Source organism: Melospiza georgiana, chromosome 5, assembly GCF_028018845.1.
Source record: "Melospiza georgiana isolate bMelGeo1 chromosome 5, bMelGeo1.pri, whole genome shotgun sequence".
Lineage (NCBI taxonomy): Eukaryota > Metazoa > Chordata > Aves > Passeriformes > Passerellidae > Melospiza > Melospiza georgiana.
The window spans coordinates 27,440,621-27,455,455 of record NC_080434.1 but is presented as its reverse complement, the minus strand read 5'-3'; the positions used below and the strand labels follow the sequence as shown (position 1 = coordinate 27,455,455).

The 14,835-nt window shown below is 49.8% G+C and overlaps 1 protein-coding gene across 3 annotated transcripts in view; it reads left to right on the top strand.

Moving 5' to 3' along the window:
* The first annotated feature begins 354 nt into the window (after window positions 1–354).
* TMEM150C (transmembrane protein 150C) overlaps window positions 355–14,835 on the top strand; it is a 21,265-nt gene continuing 6,784 nt past the window's right edge. The window contains exons 1-6 of one of the 3 annotated variants that reach the window (XM_058025002.1): window positions 355–418; window positions 5,575–5,707; window positions 10,802–10,883; window positions 11,898–11,951; window positions 12,069–12,101; window positions 12,204–12,271. In XM_058025002.1, coding sequence (XP_057880985.1) covers window positions 5,701–5,707; window positions 10,802–10,883; window positions 11,898–11,951; window positions 12,069–12,101; window positions 12,204–12,271 — 244 coding nt within the window. In that variant the 5' untranslated portion in view covers window positions 355–418; window positions 5,575–5,700. Of the gene's footprint in view, window positions 419–459; window positions 532–5,574; window positions 5,708–10,798; window positions 10,884–11,897; window positions 11,952–12,068; window positions 12,102–12,203; window positions 12,272–14,835 lie in introns of those variants that run through there. The other 2 variants (XM_058024999.1, XM_058025000.1) reach the window with 2 other exon arrangements.

The following is a 14,835-nucleotide window of genomic DNA, read 5'->3' as shown; positions in this document are numbered from 1 at the left end:
TCGGAGCAGAGGGGCCGCAGGCCGGGCAGGTGCTCCCGGCTCGGGAAAGGCAGGCACGGGGAGGAAGGCGGAGCAGGGACCCTTCGGCACGGCCGCACCGGGGGCAGCCCTCGGGAAGGGCAGGCACAGGGAGGAAGGTGGAGCAGGGACCCTTCGGCATGGCCGCACCGGGCACAGCCCGCAGGCAGCGGCTGCACACGGGCCCGAGGGGTGCCCTGAAGGCCGGGGCGCTGCGGCCGCCTCCCCTCACCCCAGTGGCGGCGGTCACAGCGACACCTGGGCCCGCGCAGCTCCGAGCCCCCGGGGGCCGCGGCGGCCGCGGGCCCGCCCGTCCGGGGCGGGGCTGGGCGGGGCGGGGGCTCGGACCAGCCCGGCCGCGGAGCCGGAGCCGGAGCCGGAGCTGCCCGCAGGTGCGCAGGTAGGAGCCGCTGCCGGCAGCGCCAGCCACCCTTCCCGTGCCGCTGTCGCCCCGCCCTGTCGCGAATGGTGGCCGGCGCCCCGGGCGCGGTGCGGTGCCCCGGAGCCGCCGAGGTGCGAGCGGGGCAGGGCTGGGCGGGGGGCGCCGCGGGGGCTGCGGCAGAGCCGGGAGCGCCGCGCTGCCCGCCCTGGGTCACACACGGGCCGGGTAAGCGGATTAGAGCCGCTCCAGCCAGGGCCCGGAGCAGCCGGCTGGGGAACGGCTCTCCCGGGTCATGGTGTCGGCATCCCGCCCGCCGTGAATCCGGCCCTTCGCGCTGCGGGGTGTGCTGGTGGCACAACTCGGCGGGGTCTCGGCCAGGCTGCTGCAGAGGGGTCTGTGAAGGAGCTCACCTGGGCTGAGGGTGTGGGTGGGACAGGTCCTGCTTCCCCCGATCCTGTCAGGATGTCCTGTCAGGATGTGCAGGCTGTGTCCGGTTAAATTCCCTGGAGGGAATTGAAGGTGTCGAGAAAGGCCCTTCGGCTGTGCTGGGGTGCCTCAGGGAAGGAAGGACCAGATCCTCTCTCTGAGTGATAGAAAGGGTATGATAGAAAGGGTAGTGATAGAAAGGGTGCCGATGTCCCAGGGGTGCTTGGGATCTCAGCCTTCGCTTTTAGTTAGCGCATCGTGCTTCTGCCAGACCTTTGATTCAGAGCCCTTAAGATATAGAGGTTGCAGAAATTATGAGTTAACCTTTCTGCCTTTTTGGTTTTTTATTTGGTTTTTTTTTTTTTTTTTTTAGTTTTTCTTTGTTTTGTTTTGTTTTTTTTTTTTCCTTTTCACGCAAAGCTGCTTGTGAAAGTGACCCTAGGGGTTGTCTGGTCAACATTCACGCAGTCCTCATGGCATGGCAGAGCACGCATGCATGGTTAATTAGGAATAGCTATTCAATATGGAGGAGGGCAGTGTGTGGAAGGTATATCCTGACACCCACTGCCTGTTGTGTCTTGCTCAAGCAGATGACAGTGCCTAAAAGAAGGGGGCTTGATTCTTGCCCACTTTCTGCCTTTGGGTAATGGGATGAAGACAAGGGACTCCTATTTGCTTGACAAATGTCTTGCTCCTGATTTCACTGCTGAACTATTTAAAGTCAAATTGTTTTCTTGTGGTTTATCCATGCCCAGCTGTCAGCATTTTCTGAACCTGGGTGCTGAAAGTGCAGTTGTTTCATTTCCCCTTTTAAGATTCTTTGTGCTGCAGTGTTTGCTTTTCAGATGCAGAGCAGGGATGTGTGCCTGTAAGAACATCAGTGTTTTCAATGTTGTTTTTTTTTTTTTTTTTTCTTGGAAGAAATGTCATGTCTGTGGTTCTCTCTCTTCCCCCAGCCATATCCGGGCAGCTCGAGATTGCAAGATTGCAGTTTGGTCCAGCAGAGAGACTTTAAGGTTCCAGTCCTGCAGACTGAAGCCATGAGCTGTGATTGCAGGTTAAGTGGGAGCAAAGAAAGCTCTGTGAGAAAAGAGAAAGATGATCCTAGGCAATATATTGGGAAGGATACACTGGGAGGTGGCAGGTGAGGAGGCTGCTGCTGCAGTGGAGGGCTTGGACCAGGACTCTCTGAGTGCACACTCCTCTGTGCTACTGATTTCCAGTGTGATGTCTCAGGGAGCAAATCACTGGCCTTGGTGTCTAAAATGGGAATAATTGTGGGCTTTTGCTGTCTCAAGAAGATTTGCAAAAGTCTCTCTTTACCTTAGGTCCCTGCAGGTTGCAGGAGAGGTCACCTGAGGTTCAGGGATGAGGGCAGGATGAGAGTTGAAAAGGAAGAGAACATTGGGAACAGGTGAAGAGAGAAGGGCAGAGTGAATGGGAGGAGAGGAAAAGACTGATGCAGCTTCAGAAACCATGAAAGGGACTGTTCAAACAGCTGTAGGTTACCTCACATGGGGCTTATTGCACATTTTTAGTGCTGAGCTTGCTGCAGGATGCTCCTGCCTGCCAGGGAGAGGTGTGGGCTGCCTCTCCCATGGGGAGCAAAGGGAAGGGAGCAAAAGCCTGGAGGATGTGGGCTGATCTGCTGCAGTGGTGGGGAGAGTGTCCAGCATCCTCCCTGCAATTTCCTGAGCTGGGGCAGGTCCAGGTACTTAGGGAGAGAACTTCTGCTCTTGCTGTATTATTTGTTGCTTCCAGTGAGGAACCACTGGTATTAATAGTGGTGACTGCTGAACCAGAAGAGCCGGTGGCCCTTCAGTTTTGGCACCGCAGGACTGCAGGAGTGGGTTTTGTCTGGCCAAGACACTGAGGATGGCCACAGCTTTGTCAGAGAGATCCTCCCCAGTGTGGTCTTGGCTCTTAGAGGAGGTTTAATGTGGTCTCCTGCAGGAAAGTCTGTCTCTGAAAATATTTCAATAGACTTAAAAAGTAACAATCCCTCTGGATGCAGTGCAGAGGCTGCTCACACAGGCTTGGTCTCTGTTTGACAGCTGGAAGTTGCTCTCTTTTCCCCTCTGTCCCTTGTGTTTGCTTGAAGGGAAATGCTGTATGGCTTCCTACTGCAGCTCACCCAAACACCCTACAAACTGCAATTTATGGTTGTAGCAGCTTGAGACACTGGTAAACAAAGGAAATTAGTTCCTACAACTAAGGAATGCTGGCAATGAAGTGGTGAACACCACAGGAATGCCTGTCTATGCTGCCTTACCTCCTACTTTGCCTCTCAGGGCAAATGATTTCCACAGAGTCAAACAGAGTCAAAAGACAATCCCTGTGCCAGAGAGGGCCACTTCAGTGGGGTGACAAGAGCCAAGTCATGGGTCCTGCATGTCCATTCCTTGCACCTCACCCTCTGGGCCTCTTTGCTGCTCCTCTGGGGCTTTGGTGGTTAATACCTGAAGAAGAGGACCTCTTTCTGTGGAGGAGGAGTAAGTCCTCAGGCTGAAGAGGTTGGTGAGGGAAAACTGTCCTGAGAAACAGTGTGCTCTGCCACAGTCCCTAACAGCTCACCGGCCTTGGGTGTTTTCCCCAGGACAAGTTGCATTTACCAAAGGAAATGCTGCTCTGAGGGGACAGTGTACCTCTCTCCAAAAGTGTAGAGCTGCAAAGTGCAGTGAAGAAAGGAGCTTATGCATCCAAAAGGTGAATAGGAGAGGGGTGAAAGGGATAAGAGAGATGAAAGACTGGGTAATCAGGTGGGAGAAGCCCTGCTTACATGTGAAACTCCGTAGCTTGAATGTGTTTCTGTTTGATGGGGAAAAACCAGTGGCAGAGTAGAAAAGGCAGGGGAACCTGGAATTTTTCTGGCCTTACAGGGCGTGTACTGTCTCATCCATAAACTCCAGAAGGAGACAATATGATCAGGAATAACGTTCTGCCAAGTCTGTTCCCCTGGGCTTGTCTGTTTTTCCTTACCTTCAAAGCTATTTGTAAGGCAACACTTGAAGTTTCACCTCCCTGCTAAGTGTTCTTTGCCACGCCCAACACTTACATTGTTTTCCTGATAATGGGACAAATCTTTGGGGCAGATTTCCTTCCCCCTTCTGATGTAATGTGTGTCTTGGTTTTGCTTGCTGGTGCACTTTGGAAATAATTGAAGACATATAGTAATTTTTGGAACTGTGGAGCAACTAAAACACCTTGATCAGTTTATTAATACCCTGTCAAGAGCTCTCTCTGTACGTTATGGGAGGAGAAGCACTCAATCTGCTTGTTGCTGCTTCATTAGATTGGGGTGGTTGAGGTGGAGGACAATCACTGGACAGCTGTCTGCTCAGTGACTCTGACTTCCTGGGCTTTGCCATAACATCAGCCTGCATTTCTGTATTGCTTGCAGAGCAAGGAGATGGTTTCAGAGACTTTTCTTCACAGCACAGCTAAAGCAGGGAGAGCTTTGCTGTCTTTTTTTTTTTTTTTTTTTTTTTTTTTCCCAGCAACTCTTTAGTTTGGGGCTTGGCTGGGAGTTTGAGGTAAGTGCCCTTCTCACAAGCATCCCAAACCAAAGGATTCTCAAGGGGAAGATATGCCCCTGTGGTCATGGTGGTGGTGGTGAGACTGTGAGTTTGGGCTGTGTTGAGTCTCTGCTAGAGATTTCCCCTGTGTCTCAGAGGTCTGGTGAAAGTGGCTCCAGTCTTGAGTATCTCTGTGTTAAGGAAACTTTGCTCTCTGACCACCCAGAGGCCACTCTATCAGTCACACTCCCACCACCCCAGGCTGGTATAGAGGCCCTTTCACAGTGGGTGGTTCCATAAAGCTGATGTGTGCCTTGCTTGACTCCCCACACACCCCACATTTGCAGTCAGACAGGTTTTCCTCACTGGCTGGATCTCAGGATTCCCACAGCAGAGTCCCAGGAGCCTGGATCCTTTAAGGAATTTAATCATGGTGCAGTAACACCATAACAGCTTGAATTGATGCCTTCAGGGGGACTCCCTGCGCTGAGAAATCCCTGGCCTTTTATACTCTCCCAGTCTGTGTGCCCCTTCCAGTTGTGATATTTAGTTTGGGGCCTTCTGACTGTTTATTTGGCTTCTGCAGAGTCTCTGGGTGACCAGCCACCCTTGTGCCACAGGTCTCCATGCCCTTTGCTGGGCAAAGGGTGGATGCCAGGTCATGGCCCCTTGCACATGGCTCCAGCTACCACCACAACCTGCAGCTCCCACTGCAGCTGCTCACCAAGCTGCCCCTTGTATTCCTGAACATCTGCATTTGGAGAGAGTAAGGCATCAGCCCTGCACACACTGGGAGGGCTCACTGGGAGCTGGTTGTCACCTGGCTTGTGCAGCCCCTGGGGTCAGGAGGAGCTGGGGTGGCTGTGTCTTGCAGTGAGTGTTCCCTAGCAGAATGGGATCCCTGGGGCAAGGAACACACAGCACCTGCACAATGCAGCTCTGACCTGCACAGTGCAGCTCTCCTCAGCTCACCCTGGCTGCTCCTGCCTGGTTTCAGTGCCTGCTGCCCCAGCTCCTCCTGTCTGAGCTGGATGTTTCCTCTGTCTTACCCAGCTCCTCTCTCTGCCTCCTTTACCTGTTTGCAGGCTGAGGGTCACGACTGCCCAAGCCCTGCTCATGGTATGAGTGGGACCTCATGGAAGTCAGTGTGATTTGGCACAGGTCCATGGGTCAGAGCCTGCAGAACACCCTTTAGTCCCGTGGTGGCAAACCAGATTAATTTTTCTTTTCTAGCACCCAGGAGTGCGGTCTGGAAGCGGGGTGTGCCTGGTTCCTGCAGCGCCAAATGCGAGACAGGCAGCCACAGCCCACAGGAGTTGAGAGTCGGCGTCTCTGGCTGTAAACAGCACTAGTTGCTAAATGGCCTGTAAGTACTTACACCCATGTGGGACTGGGGGTGAAGGTTGTGGGGCAGCAAGAGGCACAAAACCAAGGGCACCTTCTGAAGTATGGTGGGATGCACTGGCCTCAGGGCCCAGCAGTGCTGCAGGAATATCTCTGGGTCAAACACAGTGGATATCAATATGTCCTTTACTGCCCCTGCTTTTTGGTGATTAGAAGGTTTCGTTCCTTTGTTGCACTTGGCCCATATCTGATAGGTTTATGTTGGTCAGAGCATTTCATTAGCACGCTGAATGCAGTGTATGAAATGAGACAAGAAACATGTACTGATGTTGCCATGGGTGAAAACATTGCCTTTCAACGTTGTTGCAGGATTCCTGAAGCATCTCTCCTGCTTCCCCCATGCACAACCCAGAGATGTCTTTACCTTTTCCCATTCCTCTTGTATAAATGAAATGAAAATGGCATTTCTGCACATCTGTGAGATGGTAGGTGGGTACCTGGAGCAAGCAGAACGTCCTACCCTGCTGACAGAGGGGATCACTTTTTTTCTTGTTTCCCCACCATTTTGTTATGTATTTACAAGCCTCTGTCACATCTTATCTCTCTCATTGTGCACTCACACTGGAAACCTTGAGATAAGCCTGAAAACGCCCTGCTTTATTATGTTGGCATTTGTGACTTGTGGGTGGTAGGTTATGTAATGTGCTGGTTTGTATCCACTCAGTTACAGTGATTAGCTATCAAGTGACTGGGGTTATTTTTGCTTTTAAAAGCAACAGAGATCTATAGTGCCCCCTCCCAAAAAGACTGAATGTATTTGTTCCCCTTTGATTGTTGCTGACTGGCAGCAATTCTTTATGACTTGCTCTGTGTTTTGAACAGTGTCCTCCTTCTCACAGAGCTCCTGCCTTTGTACCTATTCTCTGAAATAACCCAATGGCCTGGTGCTGTGAAATGCAGGAGTGCTGCTCTGGCTTGTTATGCATTTCAAATGCATCTGCATGCTTTAGTCTTAAAAAAGATGTATGATTCTCTTAATGTGGTAATTTTGTCCTTCCTTACATTCATGTTCTCTGGTGAAAGGAACTTCAGGAGGAGCCTGTAACTTTGCTTGGCAGATGGAATTAAGATGTCCATATTAAATGAACCTTGAGCAAGCAGCAGTATATGTTTGGTGAGCTGCCTGCTGTAATTGAAGTGTGTACATTAGGGGAACGGAAGCTTAATTGGTTGAGGGTGTATAGCAGGGCAATGGTAAAAAAAGCAGAGCAAGCAGCTGACAGTCTAAGCAGATTTAGACATAAAAATGGAACTGGAGATGAGTAAGCTTGCATTGAGAGAAATTCTCAAGGCACACACCGGGGCAGTGCTAATGTGAAACTCTTTTCAGCTCTGCAGCCTGACTCAGATGGCAGCAGGAGCACACCTCAACAGGGGTTTTGCAGTGCTGGTGTGAGAGGTGTGTCAAGAGGGACTGGAAAACCACATGTGAGCTTTGGAGAAGGTGGGCTGGGTCAGCTGTGATACTGAAAATGTTTTGGTTGGTTTTGTGAATCCATTGCACCATGAGGGCTTTCTGTGCCTGCCTGTGCAAGCCTCAGTGATGGAAGACCAATGGCTGTGGGAAATGACCAACTGCCTTTTGGATGCAGTGTGGTTATTTGGGAGAACATGGGCTGTTGTTGCCAGCTGGAATTGACTCCTCAGATTTGGCATCACTGGACATTGCAGCAATGCAGAACAGAGCTGTGGAGAGGAAGTTTGGCTTGATGTCATCCCTGTGGAGCAATTAACTGTCAAAGAGTTTGTTTCTACATTTCCCATAAAGAATTTTGGTACTTTTTCCTTTCACTCTTGGCACTTTGGCTAAACTAGTGTGGTGCTGCAGGAGAGGATGATGTTTGGGTTCCTTGTTCTGTTCTTCCTGTCTGCTTTCAGAAGTGCACAGAGGTCTCCCAGCTTGAACATACTGGGGATGTCCCTGAAGAGGACAAGGCTGACCCAAAGGCAGCTGCTGACAATGGTGTCTGCTGGACACTAGTGCAAAGCTAGGCAGGTTGGGCACATGTTCAGGGTTTCTCCTTTGGAAGAAGCTGGGATTACATGTGATTTTGTTCCTGGCACCTGAATAACACAGCAGGGAATAGTGAGGAATGTGCAGGAGCTGAGCCGTGTTTTTAAACCATCCTCTCCCCATGTGGAGAGGCTGAAACATATCCAAGCCATGGCCAGCATTAAAAGGTGTTGCTGTTTGAGGACATGGAGGAAGAGGACCCTTCTTTCCTGTTTTTGGTATTTCATCTGTCAGATGCAGGTGGCTTCTTTCTTTTTAACTGGCTGCAATTAGGGTCTCTGAGCTATGGAGCTGGCTTCCCATCAGGACACTGTGCTCTGCACTGATTGCTCCTTTAATATGCAATGATTTCAGATGTCATTTTCTGTCAGTGGCTGATGGAAGGGGACTCAGTGTGGCACAGTGAATATTAAACAGAAGGCTGTTTTCCAAGGAGATGGGTCTGTAGCCGTATTGCTGTGACTCTGAGCAGGTTGGGCACTAGCCTTGGCCTCGCTCCATTTTCGAGCTCAGCACAAAACAGTGGTTATCTCGACAGAATTCTCACATTTCCCCACTTCTGGTGTGGAGTCCATGTCCCTGTGTGCTGCCTCTCTGCTCTGCCTGGGGGAAAGCCCTTGCCAGCTCCCTCTGTGCACGACAGGCAGTGCTGAAATAGCTTGTGAAGGCTGCTGCTTCCATGCTGGGAGGTGGAGGAGCTGCAGGAACCCAATATGAGGACAGGTCTTATGGCTACTGTTTGCTTTTATTGTGTAAATGAAACTTCTGTGCCTTTCCAAGGGTGAAGGGTAAATAATAAGATGTGCCAGCCCCGATATGAAAGAATTGTGTTACCTTGGCTCAGTCCAGCCACCACCAGAGACCAGAGGAGAGTCAGGCACAGCAGTAATTACCTTGCAGGGCAGACAGGGGCTGGAACAGGACGTGGTGTTACCTGCCTGCTCCCTTCAGCCAAGTCAGGAGGGGGGAATCTGGCCCCAGTTATCACGGTCTCCCTTGTGAGGGGTGCTGGCACTTGGGCACTGTGCTCCCAGAGGCTGTCAGGGACATGGTTCTGTGGCAGGTGGGGCAGCTGCCACCTGGAAGTGGTCCTTGAGATTGCTGTCATGGGTCTCCCAGTGCCACCCAACACCAGCTAAGGAATGCTGCTGCAGTGCTGCTGAGCAGCAGGAGGAAAAGGCAAGGGCAGCACTCCATGGAATAGCTGCAAGCACAACAGCAGGAGCTGTGCGGGTTATAGAAATGTGAGATGCTGTGTCTCCTGTGCTGGAGGAGAGGAATAGAAGTGAGATGGGAAATCTAGTCCTTGCTGATAATTTCTTCTGATCTGTTTGCTGTGCTAAAGATCTGGATGCACACTGGAGCTGCCTGCCTTTTAAATCAGCATGCTTAATACTTGCATCATTTCATGCTCCTTGTCTGCAGTTCTCTCCACTCCCAGGTCAGAGAAGAGATCATATCTGCCTGCTTTTCTACATCTTTTAAGGTTTGGAATTCAGCCTTATCTTACTCCAGGCTGTCTGTACAAACAGCACCAAAACGTGGTCTCATGGCTTTGTGCCAGTGAGGTGTGATCTGGGCACTGCCAGGGTGTTGTTTTGTACCCCTGCTAGGCCATTTGCAGGGAGCACAAGATAGCTGACCTGTAGAGGTGAGCGTGCCGTGCCTTCTACAGAGTGTGGGGAGCCTCACTCCAGCTCTTCAGCCTCAGTCCCAGGGAGTCAGGGCAGGAATCGGTGCCTGGGACCCCGAGCAGTCCAGCCAGCATGTCCTTGGCAGCTTGGGGTGCCTTGGGGGAGCTGGGGGCTGCTGTGACATGGGGAGGGTGCTGACTCTTTTCTGGGTCTTCAGAGCAGGGAGCAGACCATGGCTCTGTGCTGCAGGTGTAGGAAGGCCAGGGGAGTTGAGAGGAGGAGGATGACAATGTGGGTCCTTTCTTCTGTAGGGCAGAGGGATGGGTCATGGCTTTAAGGACCTGGATGAGGTAATTGAGCTGCAATGCAAGCAGGCTCCAGTGAGAGGCTGTCATCTCTAAGTTGTCCTGGCACCCCAGCGTGCCTCACTTTCTCCCTCATGCTATGTGGGTGCTGTTGGGGAATGCCTGCCCTGCAGCAGGGAGGGGGCAGAGCACAGGGACACAGGCACTGCTGCCCTGGTGAACGTAAAGCTGGAGCTGTGAGCCTGGTGTTGTTCCCCTCTCTTTGTGTCTCTTGGCTGTGCTGCTGCCTGGAGGAACATTTATGGGGGAGGAGCATGAGAAAATACTTGATCCATTATCAAAGGACTCTCATGGAGATGCAGGACTCTCTATGTCCGCAGCACAGCAGCGCTCCTGAATTGCACAAATTACAGGGGCAGCCCCGGCATTCCAGATGCTCGTCCAGCATGATCTTGCCTGGAGGACAAACGCTGTTCCTCGGGAGGCGCTGTCCGCAGCATCCTCGCGCCACATGCAGGATTTCACCGTGCCTGCATGTCCAGGGCTGATGCTGCTGGCAGCCTCATCCCGGCTCTCGACAGCTCCAGCTGGGAGTCGGCGCTGGAGCTCGGCTCCGCTCTAGATGTGGCCAGACGCTATTTTTAGCTGCTTGCTGTGGCCAGGATGGGAGCTGGTCGTGCCCTTTGTGGGGATGATGCCAGCACGGGCATCCCTCTCTCTCCATGCTGCAGCTGAGGCAGTGTGTGGAATCGATAATGATCCCGGGTAGGAGGCTGCCTTGCCTTGTGCGTGTGGGAAGTAGCAGGGAATCAGAGCTGCAGGTCTTCTGGTCACCTCGCACAAAATCCTTGAGAGAAGTGCTTTGAAAACCACTCAGATTCTGTAGGTGTGGTTGAGAAGTCTCCCGCTGCAGGGCTCAGTGCCTCGGTTGTTCCAAACCGCGTGGAGGATGCTGCCTGCGGGCACAGCTTAACCCCTTGTGGCCGTGAGCAGCTCGGTACCTCGGCACTGCCGTGGGATGCCCTTCCTGCTCTCAGAAGAGGGGGCTGAGGAGGGTGGGTGCCTCAGCCCCCTGTTGTTACATTGTTCTTTGTTTCTAGCAGGTATGGATGGAAAGAAATGCAGCGTGTGGATGTTTTTACCTCTCGTCTTCACCCTGTTTACATCAGCTGGATTATGGATAGTGTAAGTTATCTCCTGCTGGTTATCTGGGAGGCTGCCTCTCATTAAGGAGAATCTTTTGGGGGTGCTCTGCCCTTACACTGCTGTGGGGCTGGGAAGGCACATGGTAGGGGCAGGGGCCAGTCTGTGCCACTTCATGGCTTGAAGCATCACATTTTTATCCCTGAGTTTCTGCGCTCCCCAGGCCAAGCTGCTGACCTCGCTTTCTTCCTGGTGTGTGCTACTGGGAGCTGCCTTAAAAGAGACAGCCAAAAATGTAAAATTTTCCTTTAATTACATTTTCTTTGAATGACTCAGCAGAGCTCTTGGAGAAACACTGAAGCCCTGCTTTGGGGTAGAAATTCAAAATCTGCAGCATCCAGCACCACACTGAAAATCTGCCAGCAGCTTAGTGCTGACACCTCACTTTCTCCCTCATGCTTCTTACCAAAATGCACATAAGACATGCACCTCCCTGAGCTGGGCTCTCTCCAAGCATGCAGGCAGATGACTGCAGCATGAATTTGGGAGTGAAAAATGTGTGATCAGCAGCTGTGCTCAGGCTGAGGGGCAGTTGTGTTATAGGATGTGGCTTTGGCCATGGTCTATGGATGCTGTTTTTCAGCAGCAGGGGCAGCTTAAGCCTTTTGTCTGACCTCTACTGCTTGCTGTTTTTCTCATCCCATCCCCTCTCTATTAAAACTGCTTTTGTGGATGGAGTACCATAGTAAACCTGATGAATCAAAATGACTCAAAGTAAAAATGAAAACATTCCCCTGGCTGGTTGTTTTTAAAGCAGCTCAGTTCAGTGACCCTGTTTGTCTACTCAACCATGCAAACCAGATACAACACAAAGGAAGGCACATGGACTGAGAAATAATAAAACTGCCTGCTTGGGCAGAGGAAAACACAGGATCCTCCAGCAGATCCTGTCAGTGGGCTTGAAACACTTAATGTGTTGTTTGAGTGATATTTAGAATGGAAGCTAGGATGAGGTTTTTCACTATTTCCTTATTTCTTTTCCCTTTTTCTTGACAGGTACTTTATAGCAGTGGAAGATAACAAAATTCTCCCACTAAGTGTACCAGATAGGTAAGAGCTGTTTGTGAGCTTTATATTCAATCACTTGTTTCTTTGAAATAATGAAACAATAACAGCAAAAAGGGAAAGAAAACCTTGAATCTTTATTCCTGTTCCTGTGTCTCTTAGGAAACCTGGTCCCAAAAGACCGCCTTATATAAGGTAAATGAATTCTTTTCTTCCAAGTACTGCTCTGGTTCATGTGTCTCTGTTTATGTGTCTCTGCCATCCTGGAGTTACAATGATACACTTTATATTTTCAAGTATTGCAGGTGATGCACCTCCTGCAAGCTGTGTGTTTAGTCAAGTCATGAACATGGCAGCATTTCTAGGTAGGAACCACAACTGGAGTTTCTTTCTTTCTGTTTGTTTTAAGAGTCACTGAAACTTAAGTAATATCCTGTACATATTCTTCTTGAATGTGATGATGTGACACCTTTTGAACTGTATGTTTCACTGCTGCTTCTTTCTATTGCAAAGAAAGAAATGTGACAGGGGAAATGCAACCTCCAGACTGCAAATCTGTGTCGTGGGAGGCGTGATGGTAGGTGACTGTCTTGGCCTTGGTGATCGTGAAATGGTTGAGTTTAGAACTTCTGCTGTAATGAGAAAAAAGGAATTTAGGGAATCAAAGCAGAATTGATCTCCTAAATTTCAAGAAAGCAAGCTTTAGGCTCTTCAGGGAGGTACTTAGCAGAATATCTCAGGAATCTGCTTTTGAGGGTTTAGGTGTGGTCAGTGTTTAAGAACCACCTTTTAGAAGCACAGGAGCAGGCAACCCAGCTGTGTGGGGTTGTGCTCAAAGAGGGTGGCTTAAGAGGAGAAAGCCATTATGTGGTCTGTGGGAGAGAGGTTAGGCTTTGCAGGAAGATTGCAGATCTGTGGTTTGTATATGCAGGGAGAAGACAAGAAAGGCCAAAGCTCAATTTGATTTAGAACTGGCCAGAGTTGTTTCAGACAACAAGAAGAGTATTCTTTAAGTATGTCAGTGGCAAAAGGAGGCCTAAAGAAAATGTTGGACAGATACTTGTTAAAGGCTGTAACCTGACTAATAGGAGTGAAGAAGAGGAGAAGGCGTTGAATGCTTTTTCTGCCTCAGTCTTTAATAAAATGTTGATTTTATTAAAGACTGGACACACTTGTCCAGTTCTTGGGGTTGAAGGACTACAAGACTGGGAGCAGTGACTGTCCATTTGTGAGCACTGGGATTGTCATGGGCCAGATGTGTCAGCTGAATGCTCACAAGTCCCTTGGTCCCGGATGGGATTCATCCCAGAATACTGAAGGAGGCAGTGAATGTTAGGGCAGGACCCCTCTCTATCATCTACCAAATGTCTTGGGATTTTGGGGAGGGCCTGTTGACTGGAAGCCAGCCAGTGTTATTCCAGCCTAGGAGAAGGGCATGAAGAAGCCCTCTGAGACCTACAGAGCTGTTGGTCTAACCTCAGTTCCTGGAAAAATGATGGACAAGATGATATTGACACATTTAAAGAATGATGCGATCACCAGGCACAGTCAGCATGGGCTCCCAAAGGGAGAGTCCTGTTTAAGAAGTTCAGTATCCTTCCATGATAGGGCCACACACCTGGTGGATGAAGGGAAGGTGTTGGATGTAGCTTTTCTGGATTTTAATAGGGCTTTTGACACTGTCCCTCAGCAGCCTTCTGGAGAAGTTGTGCACGTGTGAGATGATCGGGTTCACAGTGCACTGGGTGAAGAACAGGCTGAAAGACAGGGCTCTAGAGAAGCCCCATCTGGCTGCCATGCAGCCACCAGTGCTGCCCCTCAGGGCTCAGTTCTAGGGCCTGTTCTGTCCAATATTTTTGTCAACAATCTGAATGAATGATGTGAAGGCACCATGAGCAAGTTTGCTGGTGATCCCAAACTGAGAGGTGCTGTTGACTCTCCTGAGAAACCAGGTGCCTTCCAGAAGGATCTAGATAGCTGGAACATTGGGCAGTGATTAATGGGATGAAATTAAACAAGTCTAAATGCTTGTTTAATTTCATCCCATTAAATGACAGAGTAACACTGGGCTCAAGTATAGATGGAAGAGGATGCAGAAAGGGAGGTGTGGATCTCTTCCTCCTCAGATCCAGAGGCAGACATGGGAATGGTTTAAAACTGCTCCAGGAGGGGTTTAGACTGAACATTAGGAAGCATATTTTTACTGAGAGAGCTGTCAAACACTGGACTAGGATTCCTAGTGAGATGGTTGATGCCCCAAGCCTGTCACTGTTTAAGAAGTATCTGGACAATGCCCTCAATAACCTGCTTTAACTTTTGGTCAGCTCTGAGTTGGTCAGGTAGCTGAATTTGTTGATTGTTGTAGGCTCCTTCCAACAGAAAGAATCTATTCTGTTCTTATCTCTTCTTTGTGGGTAAAGTCAGTCTTTCCTCTGCTGTATTTGTGTACTTCTGAGAGCTGCTTTTAGCTTGTATCTCTGACCACCTTAGTTATGTCAAAGCTAAAGGAGAGGAAAACTACAGAACCATGCTAGAAGTATGGGAATTACTGAAATTGAAAATACCATTGTTTTGCTGGGAATGCTTTTAATCCCTTTTTGTCATTCTCATCAGATTTTAGAAAAAGATCACATCATTTCAGGAGTCTGTATTGCAGATACAGAAATTAAAAAGTTCTTGTACATGTGCTTGAGTAGTCACAGGTGGCTGTCCCAAACAACTGCCTGGGGATAGAAAATAGAAATCCTCTTTTTGGGGTGGAACAAAGTTCTCATTTTTAAGGATTTGGAGTGGATTGATTCACTAGAGTAATTTTGAGAGAGTAAATTCAACTGTTTTTGCAGTTTGGGTAATTTTCACTTACAATGCCCTTATTTTCCAAAGCCATGTTTTCAGTATTATACCAGGGATAATATATTTTCGATATTGT